This window comes from Nicotiana tabacum, chromosome 12 (genome assembly GCF_000715075.1).
Source record: "Nicotiana tabacum cultivar K326 chromosome 12, ASM71507v2, whole genome shotgun sequence".
Classification (NCBI taxonomy): Eukaryota; Viridiplantae; Streptophyta; class Magnoliopsida; order Solanales; family Solanaceae; genus Nicotiana; species Nicotiana tabacum.
This window is the reverse complement of record NC_134091.1, coordinates 90745823-90761535: the sequence shown is the minus strand read 5'-3', so window position 1 is coordinate 90761535 and position 15713 is coordinate 90745823. Positions and strand designations below refer to the sequence as shown.

Genomic DNA, 15713 nt, shown 5'->3' with positions numbered 1-15713 from the left:
AAGTATATCTTTCAGAAATTGATGCCTACAGGAAAATTGGCCAAATGGCAGATTCTTCTCAGCGAGTTTGACATTGTGTATGTAACGCAAAATGCCATCAAAGGACAAGATTTAGCTGACCACCTTAATCCAGTGGACAAAGATTATGATCCACTCACTACATACTTTTCGGATGAAGAGGTGTTGTTCGTCAGAAAAGACATTGTAGAGTCATACCTTTGATGGAGAATGTTCTTCGATGGGGAGGCAAATTTCAAATGAGTAGGAATTGGGGCAGTCTTAATTTCAGAATCAGGATAGCATTATCCGGCATCAGCAAAGATAAGATTCCCCTGCACCAATAATATGGCCGAGTATGAAGCATGCATCCTCGGGATTAGGATGGTTGTTGACATGAATATCAAAGAGCTTTTGGTCATAGGAGACTCTGATCTGTTGATACATCAAGTTCAAGGAGAATGGACTACTAAGAACGTCAAGATTCTTTCATATATGCATTGCGTAAAGGAGTTGTGCAAGAAGTTCATAAAGATAGAGTTCAAACACATTCCCAGGATCCAGAACGAGCTTGTCGATGCTCTCATAACCTTGTCATTCATGATCCAGCATCCAGATAAGAATTACATCGACCCTATTGAGATAGAGGTCTGGGATCAGCATGCGTACTGGTTCTATGTAGATGAAGAGCCAGATGGTAAGTCGTGGTACTACGACATCAAAAGGTTCCTTGAAACAAGAGAGTACCTTAAGAATGTCGCCAATGATCAGAAGCGAGCACTCAGAAGGCTAGCGAATCACGTTTTTTTCTCAACGAGGAAGTCGTGTATAGGAGGACCCCAGACTTACGCCTATTTAGATGCACAAATGTTGCTGAATCAACCAGATTGCTAGAAGAAATACATGCAGGGACATGAGCACCTCACATGAATGGCCTTACCTTGGCCAAGAAGATTTTAAGAGCCGGATACTTTTGGATGACCATGGAGAGTGATAGCATTTGCTATGTGCAGAAATGTCACCAGTGCTAAATCCACAGGGATTTCATCCAGGCTCCACCCAATGAGTTGAATGTAATGGGTTTACCTTGGCCTTTCGCCACTTGGGGATGGACGTAATCGGATCTATAGAGCCTGCTGCATCAAATGGACACCGTTTCATCTTGGTAGCCATTGATTACTTCACCAAATGGGTCAAAGCTTCAACATACAAAGCCGTCACGAAGAAAGTTGTGGCAGATTTTGTCAGTAACAACATAGTCTACCGGTTTGGGATACTTGAATCGTTCATCACTGACAATGCAGCCAATCTCAATAGTGATCTCATGAGGAAAATCTATGAAAAATTCATAATCGTCCATTGTAACTCGATAGCCTATAGATCACAAATGAATGGAGCAATTGAAGCGGCCAACAAAAACATTAAAATGATCCTACGAAAAATAGTGGACAATTGATATTTAGCTTAAAGTATATATATTTATATGTACATCGCCTCATATTTTACTCCTGTTTCATGGATTTCAGATGTAATATGTATTTATTTATATTAATTTGGGGTGTTTTTCTATGTAGGAATCATTCATAGGCAATATGGGGTGAAAGGTGCGAGATTAGAGCCAAAAAGGAGAAAAATTGGAAAAGGGCCATTTGTAGCGCCACAGGCAGCGTGGGGCGCTACCTGTGGTGCACTTTGCAGAATCTGAAATTAGCCAGAGCCAGGGCTAGCCCCCCACGTTACCCTGGGAGCTGGTGACAGGGAACCTCTCCTACTTTGCCCGGGACAAGGTTATTTTATCCCAAGACCTACCCAACGCGTATAAAAGCAAGACTAAGCCTATTTTGAGAGGGGAGATGCCACTTTGAAGGAATATTACACACGAGAAACATCCGGGAGTGAGGATATCTCAGTTTTCTTCATTTTTTCTTAGTATTTTCAATTATTCAACACTTATGAATTTGTTTTGATATTATCATGAGTGGCTAAATCCCATAGTTCTGGGGTTGTGATTTAGCCATGAATATTGTTGTTTAAAGTTGACTTAACCTTGATTACAATTCACTATTATATGGTTGTTTCTTTAATTCTGTGATTAATTGCTTAATTGTCTGGCCAACGGTTAGGTTCTATTTACTATCTATGCTATGCTTGGGAAGGCCATGTCTAGATAAGAGAAGAATTGAAGAGAGCATGATCTTAACTCTGAGAGGGGCGGATTTGCAGTTAGGATGGGAATATACCTAATCACCGTGCTTAATTAAATATCGCAATCTTAATGCATTCGTAATATATTGATTCCATAGGAATGCATGCGTTAATCCATTTTGAATAGGCGAGTAGGAATTCGGGACAATACTACAAGAGCAATTATTCGATTAATTAGCAACCATGAGTTAATTGTATGAAAGGGAGAGTTAATTAGAACATAATAAAATTGGTGAATCGATCACAACCTTGGGATATTTGTCTTTACTGAATACACAAAAGCCATTTTGCTGCTTGATAAATTAGTTACTTGTTAGAATCATTGCTTAGTATAATCACACTTTTGAACTCTGATTGACTTGACCGAATAATAATCTTGGCAAAACTAGTGGATAGTTAACAAAAGTCTCTGTGGGTTCGACTCGACTTATCATTTTATTACTTGTACGACCACATATACTTGCGTGTGCAATAATTTTTTGGCACCGCTGTCGGGGACATGAATATTGACTACTTTCTAGTTTTTGCTTTAATTGTTTATTTCGTCAAGTCTAACGTTTCTTATTAGCTGCTCTGCTCTCAGAAACTTTGATTAAATGCGAAGGGTCAGAAGCCATGATAGACTTCAAGTCTTTGACCCCGAACCTTAGAGAACATTTTACATGAGGTTCATAGAAGCAAGGGACACAAATAATCTTTAGGCACTTGTTCAATTTCCTATGGACATGGCACAGGAGCAACATATGGTTGTTCAGGAGGTGGCGATGCCCAGCATTGCTAATGTCACCTCCAGCATTGTGAAGCCCAGAATCACTAGGCACTTTGAGCTAAAATAGAGCATTGTCCAGCAACTACATGAGAATGGGCGGTTTATGGGTCTTCCATACGAGGATCCACAATAGCACATCCTGAACTTCTTGGAGATTAGTGACACTTACATCACTAACGGAGTCACTCAAGACTATATGAGGCTCACACTGTTCCCATTCTCTCTATTGAGGGAAGCAAAGCGATGGTTGAAAGAGGAACCAGCTAATTGTATTACATCATGGAATGCTCTGGCGAGGATATTTTTGGCAAGGTTCATTCCTTCAGGCAAAAATGCAAAGATCAGAATTGTGATAGTCGCCTTCAAACAGAAATCGGGGAAGTCTTTATACTCTGCTTGGGAAAGGTTCAAGGGGCTGCTCAAAGACTATCCTTATCACAATCAGACAAATTAAGTGTTAGCTCACACTTTCATTGAAGGGCTACATCATGAGACAAAGATTGTGGTGGATGCTGCAGTGGGAGGTCAAGTGTTGGAGAAAAGCTTCGATGAGATATATGCATTATTGAACAAATTCTCCAAAAGCAATCCTGATTGGCAAGGAGAGATGGGCAGACACATAATGCAAAAATCTGCAAGGATTTTTGAGTTAGATGTCGTCTCTGTATTATCAGCGTAGGTTGCCACATTGTCCAACCAAGTCAATAAGATGACATTGGTTATTAACAAGCAACAAGCTTAGCCAGTGCAACAGGTTCAGATATTTTGTGAAGTTTGTTGAGAGGGTCACTCGAGCGACTTATGCCCAGCTAATCCAGAGTCTTTCTGTTTTATGGGTAATGCAAATAGGGGCCAGACAAACCAGTATGGGAATACTTACAATCCTAACTGGAGGAACCACCCAAACTTCTCTTGGAGTGGAAGACAAGGTGCTTAAAATCAGTATAGGCCACAAGCTCCACAATAGCAATATAGACCACCACAGGCTGAACAAGAAACAAACCCAACGAGTCACATTGAGGAGATGCTAAAGAAATTGATGGTTGACCAGCAGGCCCAAGAAGAAGCGATGAGAAATTTGGAGCGACAAATGGGACAACTTGCCAGTGCCCATAATACTCGACTAGTTGGAGCTCTTCTAAGAGACATTGAGGCTAATCCTAAGACATCTATTAATGTTGTGTCATTGATAAATAGGAGACAGTTAGAAGAAGTCCCATCGAAAAAGAGAAAGCAAGTGACCTTTCATGAGAAACCGGCCACCATAGAAGCAGAATAAAAGAAAAGCAAGGGAGTCAGAGAAACCAACTGAAGAGGCGGTGGCTAAGCAACCCCCACCATTAGTTGCAAGTCCACCACCTCCGTTTCCTCAGAGATTGCAGAAAGTGAAGGATAATGCGGCCTATAAAAAGTTTCTTGATATTTTGAAGCAGGTGAAAATCAATATTCCACTGGTAGACATCCTTCAAGAAGTCCCCAAATATGCTAAATACATCAAGGGCATAGTGGCAAATAAGAGGAGGTTGATAGCGTTCGAGACTGTGACACTCACTGAAGAATCTAGCTTAAGAATTCAAAGCAAGCTACCTCAGAAATTAAAAGATCCATGTAGTTTCACTATCCAAATCTCGATTGGTAAGCACGTAGTCGAGCGAGCTTTGTGTGATCTTGGGGTGAGCATCAATTTGATGCCACTATCTGTATTTAGACAGTTGGGGTTGGGTGAGTCGTGCCCAACCACGGTGATTTTACAGTTGGCCGATCGCTCCCTTGCTCATCCTGAAGGAGTGATTGAAGATGTGTTAGTTCAAGTGGGTTCTTTCATATTCCTTGCTGATTTCATTTTCTTGGACTATGAGCCTGATTAGTAAGTCTCATTTATTTTGGGGCATCCATTCTTAGCCACGGGCCAAGCTATTATTGATGTATACAAAGGAAAGATGACAATGAGAGTAGGTATTCAATGTGTATAAAGCACTCAGATTGCCTGGCCACTATGAAGAGTTATCCATGATTTCTATGGTGAAAAGTGATATGACATCATTGGTACCTTATATGAGCCTCATAGATCATCTTGAATGAGCCTTGATTGGGGATAAAGAAGACAGTGAATATGAAATGATGGAAGAAATTGAGCAAGTACTTAAAATGTCTTGTAGTTATGTCCATGGGTTTGGGAGATTTGAGGAGTTAGATAGGCATGTTACTCTGACCCCTCCTAATTCATCTATTGAAGAAGCTCCAAAGCAATAACTTAAGCCCCTTCCAGCGCATATGCATTATTATTATTTGGGGAGCTCTGAGACATTGCTCATGATTATCTCATCCAGCTTGACCGATGTACAAGATGAAAAATTGCTCTGAGTGCTTCGTGAGCATAAAAAGGCTACTAGGTGGACAATTGCTGACATCAAAGGAATCAGTCCATTATTTTGCATGCATAAAATCTTTCTGGATGATGGACACCAGCCCAGTGTTGAGCAACAAAGGAGATTAAATCCCATTATGAAAGAGGTCGTGAAAAAGGAAGTAATTAAGTGGCTTGATGCAGGTATTATCTTCTTGATTTTTTACAGCAATTGGGTAAGTCCAGTGCAATGTGTGCCTAAAAAGGGGGGATAACTGTTGTAGAGAATGATAAGAATGATCTAATCCCTACTCGCACCGTGACGGGGTGGAGTGTTTGTATTGATTACAAAAGGCTCAACAAAGCAACTCGTAAGGATCACTTCTCACACCCATTCATAGACCAAATGTTGGAAAAATTGGCGGGGCATGAATATTATTGCTTCCTTGATGGTTATTCAGGGTACAACCAGATTTTCATATGCCCAGAGGATCGGGAGAAGACCACTTTTACTTGTCCTTATGGTACTTTCGCTTTCAAGCGAATGCCGTTTGGCCTTTGTAATGCGCCGGCTACTTTCTAGAGGTGCATGATGGCTATTTTCACTGATATGGTGGAAATATTTGTGGATGTCTTCATGAATGAATTTTCAGTCTTTGGGTCTTCTTATGATGATTGTTTGAAGAATTTGAGCAAGGTGTTGGCCCATTATGAAAAAACAAATTTGGTGTTAAATTGGGAAAAGTGTCATTTTATGGTACAAGAAGGCATCGTGTTCGGCCATAGAGTGCAAGGAGTGGCATTGAACCTGATAAGGAAAAGGTGGAGGCGGTTGAAACTTACCTCCGCCCATTTCTGTGAAGGGTGTCCGGAGATTCTTGGGACATGCGGGGCTCTATAGACGCTTCATTAAGGATTTTTCAAAAATTACTACTCCTTTGTGCAGGTTGCTTGAAAAGGATGTAACCTTCAATTTTGATGAAGCATGTCTGAAGGCATTCGAGGAACTCAAAATGAAGTTGGCGGCTGCCCCCATTATTACAGCACCGGATTGGTCCTTACTATTTGAACTTATGTGTTATGCACGCGACCATGCTATTGGGGCGGTGCTAGGCTAGAGGAAGGAAAAGATATTCTACTCCATCTACTATGCGAGTAAGACTCTTGATGATGCACAACTGAATTACACCACCACTGAAAAGGAGTTGTTGGTTGCTGTGTGGGCCTTTCGGAAATTTCGGGCATACTTGGTGGTAACAAAAGTCATAGTCCATACCGATCATGCAGCAAACAGGTATCTATTTACAAAAAAAGAATCCAAGGCTAGATTGATGCGTTGGGTTTTGTTGTTGCGGGAATTTGATATAGGAATACGAGATCGGAAGGGCACAGAAAACCAAGTTACCGACCATCTGTCAAGGCTGGAAAATCATGAGCATGTGGAGGAAGGTCGAAAAAATTAAGGAGGCATTCCCTGATGAGAAACTTTTTGCTATCATCCAAGACCCCTATGGTACGCGGACTATGTGAATTATCTTGTGAGTGGGATACTTCCTCCTAAAATTGAATTTGAAGCTAGAAAGAGGTTTCTACATGATGTAAACTTCTACTACTGGGATGAGCCATACTTGTACAAACAGTGTGCTGATCAGTTGATCAGGAGGTGCATTCCTGAAAAGGAGGTGGAATTAGTGTTGTATAATTTCCAAGCCTTGCCTTATGGGGACCATCATGGAGACGATAGGATAGCTGCAAAGGTGTTACAATCTGGGTTATTTTGGCCAACATTGTTCAAGGATGCCCATGTATTTGTTAAGAAGTATGACTCGTGTCAAGAACAGGGACAATCACAAAGAGGCATGAGATGCCTTAGAATAACATCCCGGAGGTAGAGATTTTTTATGTGTGGGGGATAGACTTTATGGGACTATCCCATTGTTCAGACGAAACAAATATATCTTGCTAGCAGTTGACTACGTGTCAAAATAGGTAGAGGCGATCACTTTGCCAACCAATGATGCCATAGTGGTAGCTATTTTTGTGAAGAAGAACATATTCTCGAAGTTTGGGACTCCACGTGCCTTGATTAGTGATGAAGGGACACATTTTTGCAATCGGTTGTTGAATAATCTTCTAGCTAAATATGGGGTCTGCCACAGAGTTACCATAGCATATCATCCGCAATCAAGTGGACAAGCTGAGGTGTCCAACAAAGAAATAAAGCAAATATTAGAGAAGATAGTGAGTGTGAATAGGAAGGATTGGGCCGCAAAGTGAGATGATGCCTTGTGGGCATATAGAACTGCATACAAAACACAAATTGGGGCATCGCCGTGTACGCTTGTTTATGGGAAGGCATGGCACTTGCATGTTGAACTTGAACACAAGGCGTAATGGGCAATTAAAAAGTTTAATATGGACTTTGAAGCCACAGGCGAGAAGAGACTCTTGCAGTTGAATGAGTTAGATGAATTCAGGTTGCACTATTATGAAAATGCTAAGCTTTAAAAGAGAAAACGAAAAGATGGCATGACAAGCGTATCAAGCCACGTCAGTTCGAACTAGGCCAACAGGTACTATTGTTCAATTCTATGCTCAAGCTGTTTTCGGGGAAGTTAAAATCGTGGTGGACATGTCCATTTGAGGTGGTAAGAGCCACTCCTTATGGTGCAATAGAGTTACGCGCTTTAAATGGTGAAAGATAATTTTTAGTGAATGGACACAAAGTCAAGCACTATTGGGGAGGAATCATTGATTGTGAGAAGACCAAAGTAGTACTCGCTGATGAGTAAGCGAGTCCCAGCGTCGTGCCACGACATTAAATTTTTTAAATTTATTTTAACCCAATTTTTATTGCTTTCATAGTTTAGTTTTTTAAATTTTTAGTTACAGTAGACTAGAGTTTTTATTTTCTTTGCAGACATATAAATTATAGGTAGAATGGTGTGGAGAATATAAATTTGATATATAAAGTGCTCGGGGGGATCATGGATGTCATTCAGAAAAAAATAGAAAATCGACATACACCGCCCAGCCCAGCACCCCAAGCTGTCTGGGGCGCACTTTATAGTAAGTTCAACGCCCCTAGTGCCAGGCCTAACGTGGAGCGTTGGGCTGGGGGCAGGTAAGTACAATTCTTTTTTTATTTTTGTTTTATTAGGTTAATACCCAGACCCATAAAACCCGACTCATATACCCATCAATCCTAACATTTTAACCCACATTATAACCCATACTCATCCCAACCACAAATTAAAATATAACACAAATTACCTAACACCCAATTACCCGTATCTCTCAAATACTCTCTCGCTCTTAAGCTCTCTGTTGCGACCCCTTCCCCCCTCTCTCCTGTTTTTCAAGTTTTTCTTGTTTGCTTTCATCCTCAATCATCAAGGTATGTTCCCTCTTCTCCATTAATTTTATTTTGTGAGTAAGTTCCCCATTCCCCCTCCAAATGCCCCAGACCCCAAGTCCCCATTAGTGTTTCTTTAGAACTATTTTCTATGATGGGTGGTCTAGTGTGCACTGAAATTGGTTGACAAAATTTGATCGTTGAAATTTTGGAGGGCCACCATGTTCCAACATTGTTGAACTAAGTTTTACACACTTCATGCCCACAATGTATTTGCTAAAATGTTTGAATGAGTACTTTGTACACCGGTGAAGTCTGAGTAATCGAGTGTAGTTGTATGTGATATCAGGCTAAGTGTGGGGTGTTGGGGGGTGGTTTTACATAATTCGGAGCTTGGCTTTAATGTGAACATATTTCCCACACCATGTACCTTGTATTATGTATGTTGTAGCACTTTGTTAGAATTATTTAGTGTAGTGTATTCGTTGTATAAAGTAAGGACCATGTGCCACTTGCTTGTATTAACGCTAAATCACTTCGCCCTGATCGACCACTTGATTTGTGTGGAATAGTTAGTGGATTATAATTGGGCGGCATGGGAAAGTCTTGAGTACCCATTGCCTTGTTGTGAAATACTTGTGCGTCTTAAACCACGATTGTGAGTATAGTACATTGAGCCTTCAGTTTTAAGTGTGGGGTCATCTTTGACTCTCACGATAACCGTAGGCGGATTTCTTGATTCATTCTCACATTCATGATTATTTGTGTTGTAGGTTGCTATGGCTCGTTATAGTGCGAACACGGGCAAGGGAGTAGGGAAGTACTCAACCACTGCTCCCCCTCCTAAAAAGTGCAAGGGGAAGGATCATCTAGGCAAGCTAAAGGGAAACAAGTTGCCGACAGATCACAAAAGGCACCATTGCGACCGAGGACTCGTTTGGATTTAGTTTGTGATGATGCCATCCAATGGCATAGGGACTTCGTGACATATGGGTGGTATGTCTCCAAGATGGGTATTAATGTGAAAACTTTGGAAAAGAGCTTCCCAGACATGCTTGCCCGGTTACGAGAATTGAAAATGGATAAACTCCTAGAATGCCCCGGCCATGCAAATTTGAGCATGATGCGAGAACTGTATGCCAACTGGAATGCAAACTTGTTCATGTCATGGGTCCGTGGAAAGGTAGTGCCAACGGATAGGCGGTCCTTATATGAATTTTTGGGAGTTAACTCTAACCCGCGGAGGCTACAAAATTTTGTCAAAAGCCCAAGCTACATGGCGATGTGTCACACTCTTTGTGGTGTCCATTAAAATGCCAAGTGGACCAGAACTACGGGCGATGCCCATCTTGAGACGATCCGCTTCGATTTCAACAAGACCGCCAAAGTGTGGCAAAATTTTGTACATGTGCACTTGAGTTCGAGTGTGTGTGATATTCTTTTTGATGACTGGGCGACCCATAAATGTGGGTGAGATCATTCTATGGGAGATGGCCTGCACACGATTTGGGCGGAAGATCAAGAGATTCTTCTTTGGCAATTTGCTCATGCAATACATGTTGTCCTGGGAGGTGCGTGAATACCTCGGGTATGACGAGGTTGTGGAGGCTCCTAAAGGATTGATGGACATCACATCTTTGTTGGAGACTACGTCTATGCTTAGCTAGGCAGCACAGAATGAGAGGGACCAGAACTTCAACAGGTATCTCTATAACTCCTTAAATGTGATCATGAGCAGGATGGGTGTATCAGACGAGGAGCGTATGCATCTACATGATGATTTGTTTAGTTCTTCCAAAGATATGTTAGGGGTTGCACCTGGCAGTCCCGTTCACCCGTTAGAAGATGAGAACACTTACAAAGGCTCCGACACTGAGGATGAGATTGGTGATGAAGTCACGGGGCCCATGGCTTTGGTGCCCCTGGGAGCTGATGATGATGATAAGCCCGGAGCTGTGGCTGGCGGGCATTCTCAGGAGGAGGAATCCGACTAGCAGGGAGATTTTCTTTTCACCCTACTTTGCTTTATATTTTTACATGCATCGGGGACTATGCATATGCTAAGTGTGGGGTGGGGGAACTACTTATGATGTAAATTGTATTAATTTGTTTCTTTTTATTAGTTATTTTTAGGAACTCGTAGTAGACTTAGTCTAGTTTTAGAAAGAAAAAGAAACACAACACAAAAATAGAAAAAACAAAATTAGAAAAAGCTCGGACTTTTCCCGACGATGGATCTATTGGACAATTTTCTTGAGGGATTAAAGTCCGATTAGAAAAACCAAAAAGTTTTTTTTTGGATAGTTAGGTAGTATCCCTTGGTTTTTCTTTGGGCACCGTTTCTTTTCCAAGGGTGTAGCTCGAACCGGGTACTTTGTTTTTCTTTTTAGGAGTAGGTTAGGAAGAAACTGAGTTGCTCTGAGGTACCTATTGACGTGTTTGGTGCTTGAACATTAGGTTATGGCATGCGCTCTGTCTTCCCGTGCATTTGATTTGAATTGTGATGCCTGAGTAAAATAAATAGCCTACTTTGTGACGCCTTTTCTTGGTGGTTTGACTTGTATGCCACATAGTGCAATATTGCTTAAAATTTCTCAATTATATGTGCTTGCTTGATGTGAGAGTTGAACAGAACCGTCTCGATTAAGTCATGTGCAATGTTTGTGTGAGGAGTTGTGATTTTCTGTGCTATCCTGTGTAGTATAAAACTTGCCCCATGTGTTAATTGAAGCGAAATCATTAAGTTGTGCTAGTCTATGAGATGACGTAGGCGTTTCTTGCTTAATCATATATGTGCTTATCACTTAAAAATAAAATTTTTCGTTGCTTGCCCCTTTGAGCCTATAGAAGCTCTTAATTGAAAAAAAGAGGCTATGTTGTATATGGTTTGTGGCAAGTGAATTGGTTGAGAAGAATATGTGCTCGATTTGTGAGTGTGGTGTATTAAAGTGCTTAGGAGGGTGGGTCACTATTCCTAAAAGTATCCTACCCGTCCCTTAGCCTACATTACAACCTTAAAGTCCTAATTGATCCTAGATTTGGCTAGCTTAGATTAGTAGAGATATACACTACGGGCAAACTTATGGTACCACGGGATGCACATGAATTCTTTGTGAGAGTGAGCGAATTTTGTTCAATTGTGTGATGTCCTTAAATTATGTTTAAAGGCATACTTGAATGTGTGAACTATTCTATATTCACTCTTTTGTTTGTTGGTGAGGGAACATGATCTCATAAAGGATTGGTAATGTTATAAACTTCTCTTGTTGGGTGAGTGCGCGAATTGAGGGTACTTAGTGGTAATATGTCGGCTCTTGAGGTAGAGTGGTTACGGATAGGTTGTTTGAATTGATTAAATTGAAATGCTTATACTTGGGTGTGTTTGAAACGGGAAGAATGTGAAATTTGTATGTTCATGCTTGATTGCCGGTATCGATCATAGTCAAGGGTAGAGTGTATAGTTAAAATTGAAGTGCTCTTCTCTAGTTGAGATGTGTACATTGTTGGGGTGTATTTGATAGTCCCATTGCTCGAGGGCGAGCAAGAGTTTAAGTATGGGGTGCTGATATTTAACTTAAAGTATATGTATATTTATATGTATATCGCCTCGTATTTTACTCATGTTTCGTAGATTTCAGATGTAAAATGTATTGATTTAAGTTAATTCAGGGTGTTTTTCTATGTAGGAATCATCCGAAGGCAATATGGGGTGAAAGGTGCGAGATTAGAGCCAAAAGGGAGAAAATTTGGAAAAAAGGCCATTAGAAGTGCCACAAGCAGCGTGGGCGCTACCTGTGGTGCACTTTGCAGAATCTAAAATTAGCCAGTGCCAGGGGTAGTGCCCCACGCTACCATAGGTGTTGCTGACAGGTAACCTCTCCTACTTTGCCCGGGACAAAATTATTTCTGCCCAAGACCTACCCAACGCGCATAAAAGCAAGACTAAGCTTATTTTGAGAGGGGAGATGCCACTTTGAAGGAAAATTACACACGAGAAACATCCGGGAGCGAGGATATCTCAATTTTATTCATCTTTTCTTTGTATTTTCAATTATTCAACACTTGTCAATTTGTTTTGATATTATCATGAGTGGATAAAACACGTAGTTCTCGGGTTGTTATTTAGCTATGAGAAGTTATCCTTCGCCTACTAGGTTATCAGACCACCATAAGGACATCCACTGGGGAAACTCCATACATGTTGGTATATGGCACCGAAGCTGTGATACCCGCAGAGGTCGAGATACCTTCTTTGAGGGTCATTTAGGAAGCCAAGTTAGACGACGCAGAATGGATACAGGTCAGGCAGGAGTAACTCATGCTCATTGACAAGAAGAGAATGGACGCAGTGTGCCATGGTCACCTGTATCAAAATAGGGTGGCTAGTGCATTTAACAAGAGGGTGAAACCTCGCCAATTTACACTGGGGCAGTTAGTATTGAAAAACATATTCCCTCATCAAGAAAAAGCCAAAGGAAAGTTTGCGCCAAACTGGAAAGGTCCTTACATGGTCTATCGAGTATTGTCGGGAGGAACTCTGATCTTGGCAGAGATGGATAGAAGAGTCAGCACGAAGCCTATCAACTCAGATACAATTAAGAGATGCTACATTTGAAGATAGTAGAGTTAGGTTTTGGTTGTAACAGAACTACGCCTGACCTGAGTTTCCTCGGTGGGATACACATACAACCCACGTAGGGTCTGGTGTCTCTCCCCCTCTCCTTTTGTAATAGAAAATCCAAATATTATTCTGTATGTATTCATAACTACGCCACAACTTGATTTTCTTTGGAAGGAATACGTAGGCAATCCTCATTGGATTCAGTCATCTATTGTAATTTAACTACGTCCTGGACTGATTCCATTTGGATACATAGGCAGTCTGAGTAAGACTCGGTCACTTAATTTTCAATCTCATCATTTTGCATCTATTGTAATCGAACTACGTTTTTACCTAATTCCATTTGGATACCTAGGCTGCTTGAGTCAAGCTCGCTCATCGTCATAATTTCTTTATCATTACCTACAAACAACGTTTGGACATGATTCCATTTCAGATACGTAGGCAACCTAAAATGTTCGGTCATAACCCTAGGAAAACATTAGTAATGCATTTTTTTAGATTAGGAGGCACCGACAACGGCAACGGCAAGAAGCTACGACATCAAGGTCATCTCCAAGAATCGACATCAACAAGACAAAGTCTTCCAGAAACAATGTTCGCATTTGAGGGAATTTCTAAACATGTCATAATCCGGAACAACGACATTTACCATAAAATATACGATTTTCATAATGTTTTCTAAAATACCGTCTTCATTCCACCTATCGAACTTCATGACATAACCTCTCCAGGCCCAGGGCAAAGCCAGGACTACGGTCAACACAAACCAACACCCCCTACTAAGAATTGTTTCTTTGAATGCAGGACCAACATGATACAAGGAAACACTGGGGCACACTGGGGCAATGGCGGATCTGTTACTCTTTCATAACTGTGATATCTCTTTCACTATTTAATGTTTTCCTCATATAGCTGAAAACTAAATCTCAAATCCTTTGTAGGTATTTTGGAACCAGGTTGCTGATATGATCGGGGCATATTGGAAATAGCAAACCATCTGCTCAACCAAGCAGAGCACTTTGTATATAGCGAGCCGCTGGCCCCGCCGATCGGAGCCACGTATATAGAAAATCGTCAGCTCAATCGGAGCATTCTGTACAAATCGATCCGTTGACTTTACCAATCAAAGCCCTGTATATAGCAAACTGTTCATTTCACCAATGGGAGCATCCCGCATCGCCACTCTATTTGTCATGACCCAGCCTAGGGCCACGACAGATAATCGACACTAAGTGCCAATCATCACTAAACTTGTTGATAATCTACTAATCATGAATATAAATGGATAAACTGAACAAGCATAAGCATAGCTGATAAGAACTGTACAATCTGGAAAGCAACACAAGCTGGCATATAAAAACATACTAATTGCAAAGGTGCATATCTACAGGCCTCTGGGAGTGCTGAACTGAAAAAGTACTGGATGGAACAGGGCCCCGTCATACCCAAACTAGCTGACTATACACATACCAAAAAATAGTAAGCGGAGTGACACTAACAGCTGATGGATAGCCTACTGACGTGGCTCAAACGCTTATCTATCTGTACCTATGTGGCATGAAATGCAGTGTCCCGGAAGGGACGTGAGTACGATATGTACAAAGAATGTAGGGTGGAAAGCATATGTAAAGCATACTAAAGTATGACTGTAAGATGGAAATCTAAATATAAGCTGAAAGCTAAACGAGAGTCTGAACTAGCAACTGATCTGGAACTGAACCGAAGTTTAAGCTGAAACTATGCTGAAACTGAACAAATATCTGAACTAGTACCTGTCTGGTGTTATGGGCTATATCCCCTCAATTAGGTAACTGTAAAACTGAACTAGCCTCATGTAAAGTCATTCAATGCAACTGTAGCTATATACGCTTATATAACATCCCTGACTAGTGCTATGGGTTATATCCCCCCAGCAGGTAAATATATAATCAACAGTCCCGACTGGTGTTATGGGCTATCTCCCCTCAGCATATAATCAATAGGCATGCTGGCGTTATGGGCTATCTCCCCCCCAACATATAATCAATAGTCCTTGCTGATGTTATGGGCTATATCCCCTCCCCCCCAGAATAATAAATGTAAGCATGTATAAGGCATAACACATGTGGTAACATCATATGGACTCAAGAGATCATGAAGGAAACCATAAACGGAATCACAAACGTAATTTGACGCTCATCGTCCATAAGTTGGACGGAGGAGTATATCCCTATTTTAGGGAGAAACTGAGTATGTATATGAGATACTAAGGTTAATTAACTCATTATTATCCCTCTATAATCAATTTAGAACTAAGGAACTCAAGATTTGTCCAACTCTTCGAATTTTCAAACATTTCTTCAGAGTTTCCCCTAAACCTAGATGATCCCCAAAAACAACAGCAAGAACCACAATATACATGGGAATGAATACCCGG

The 15713-nt window shown here is 41.0% G+C and overlaps 1 protein-coding gene across 1 annotated transcript; it reads left to right on the top strand.

The window, feature by feature from the left end:
* The first annotated feature begins 345 nt into the window (after positions 1 to 345).
* Positions 346 to 891, top strand: LOC142167268 (uncharacterized). The gene has a single exon (XM_075227433.1). The coding sequence runs from the start codon at positions 346 to 348 to the stop codon at positions 889 to 891; it is 546 nt and encodes a 181-aa protein (XP_075083534.1).
* The last annotated feature ends 14822 nt before the right edge of the window (positions 892 to 15713 follow it).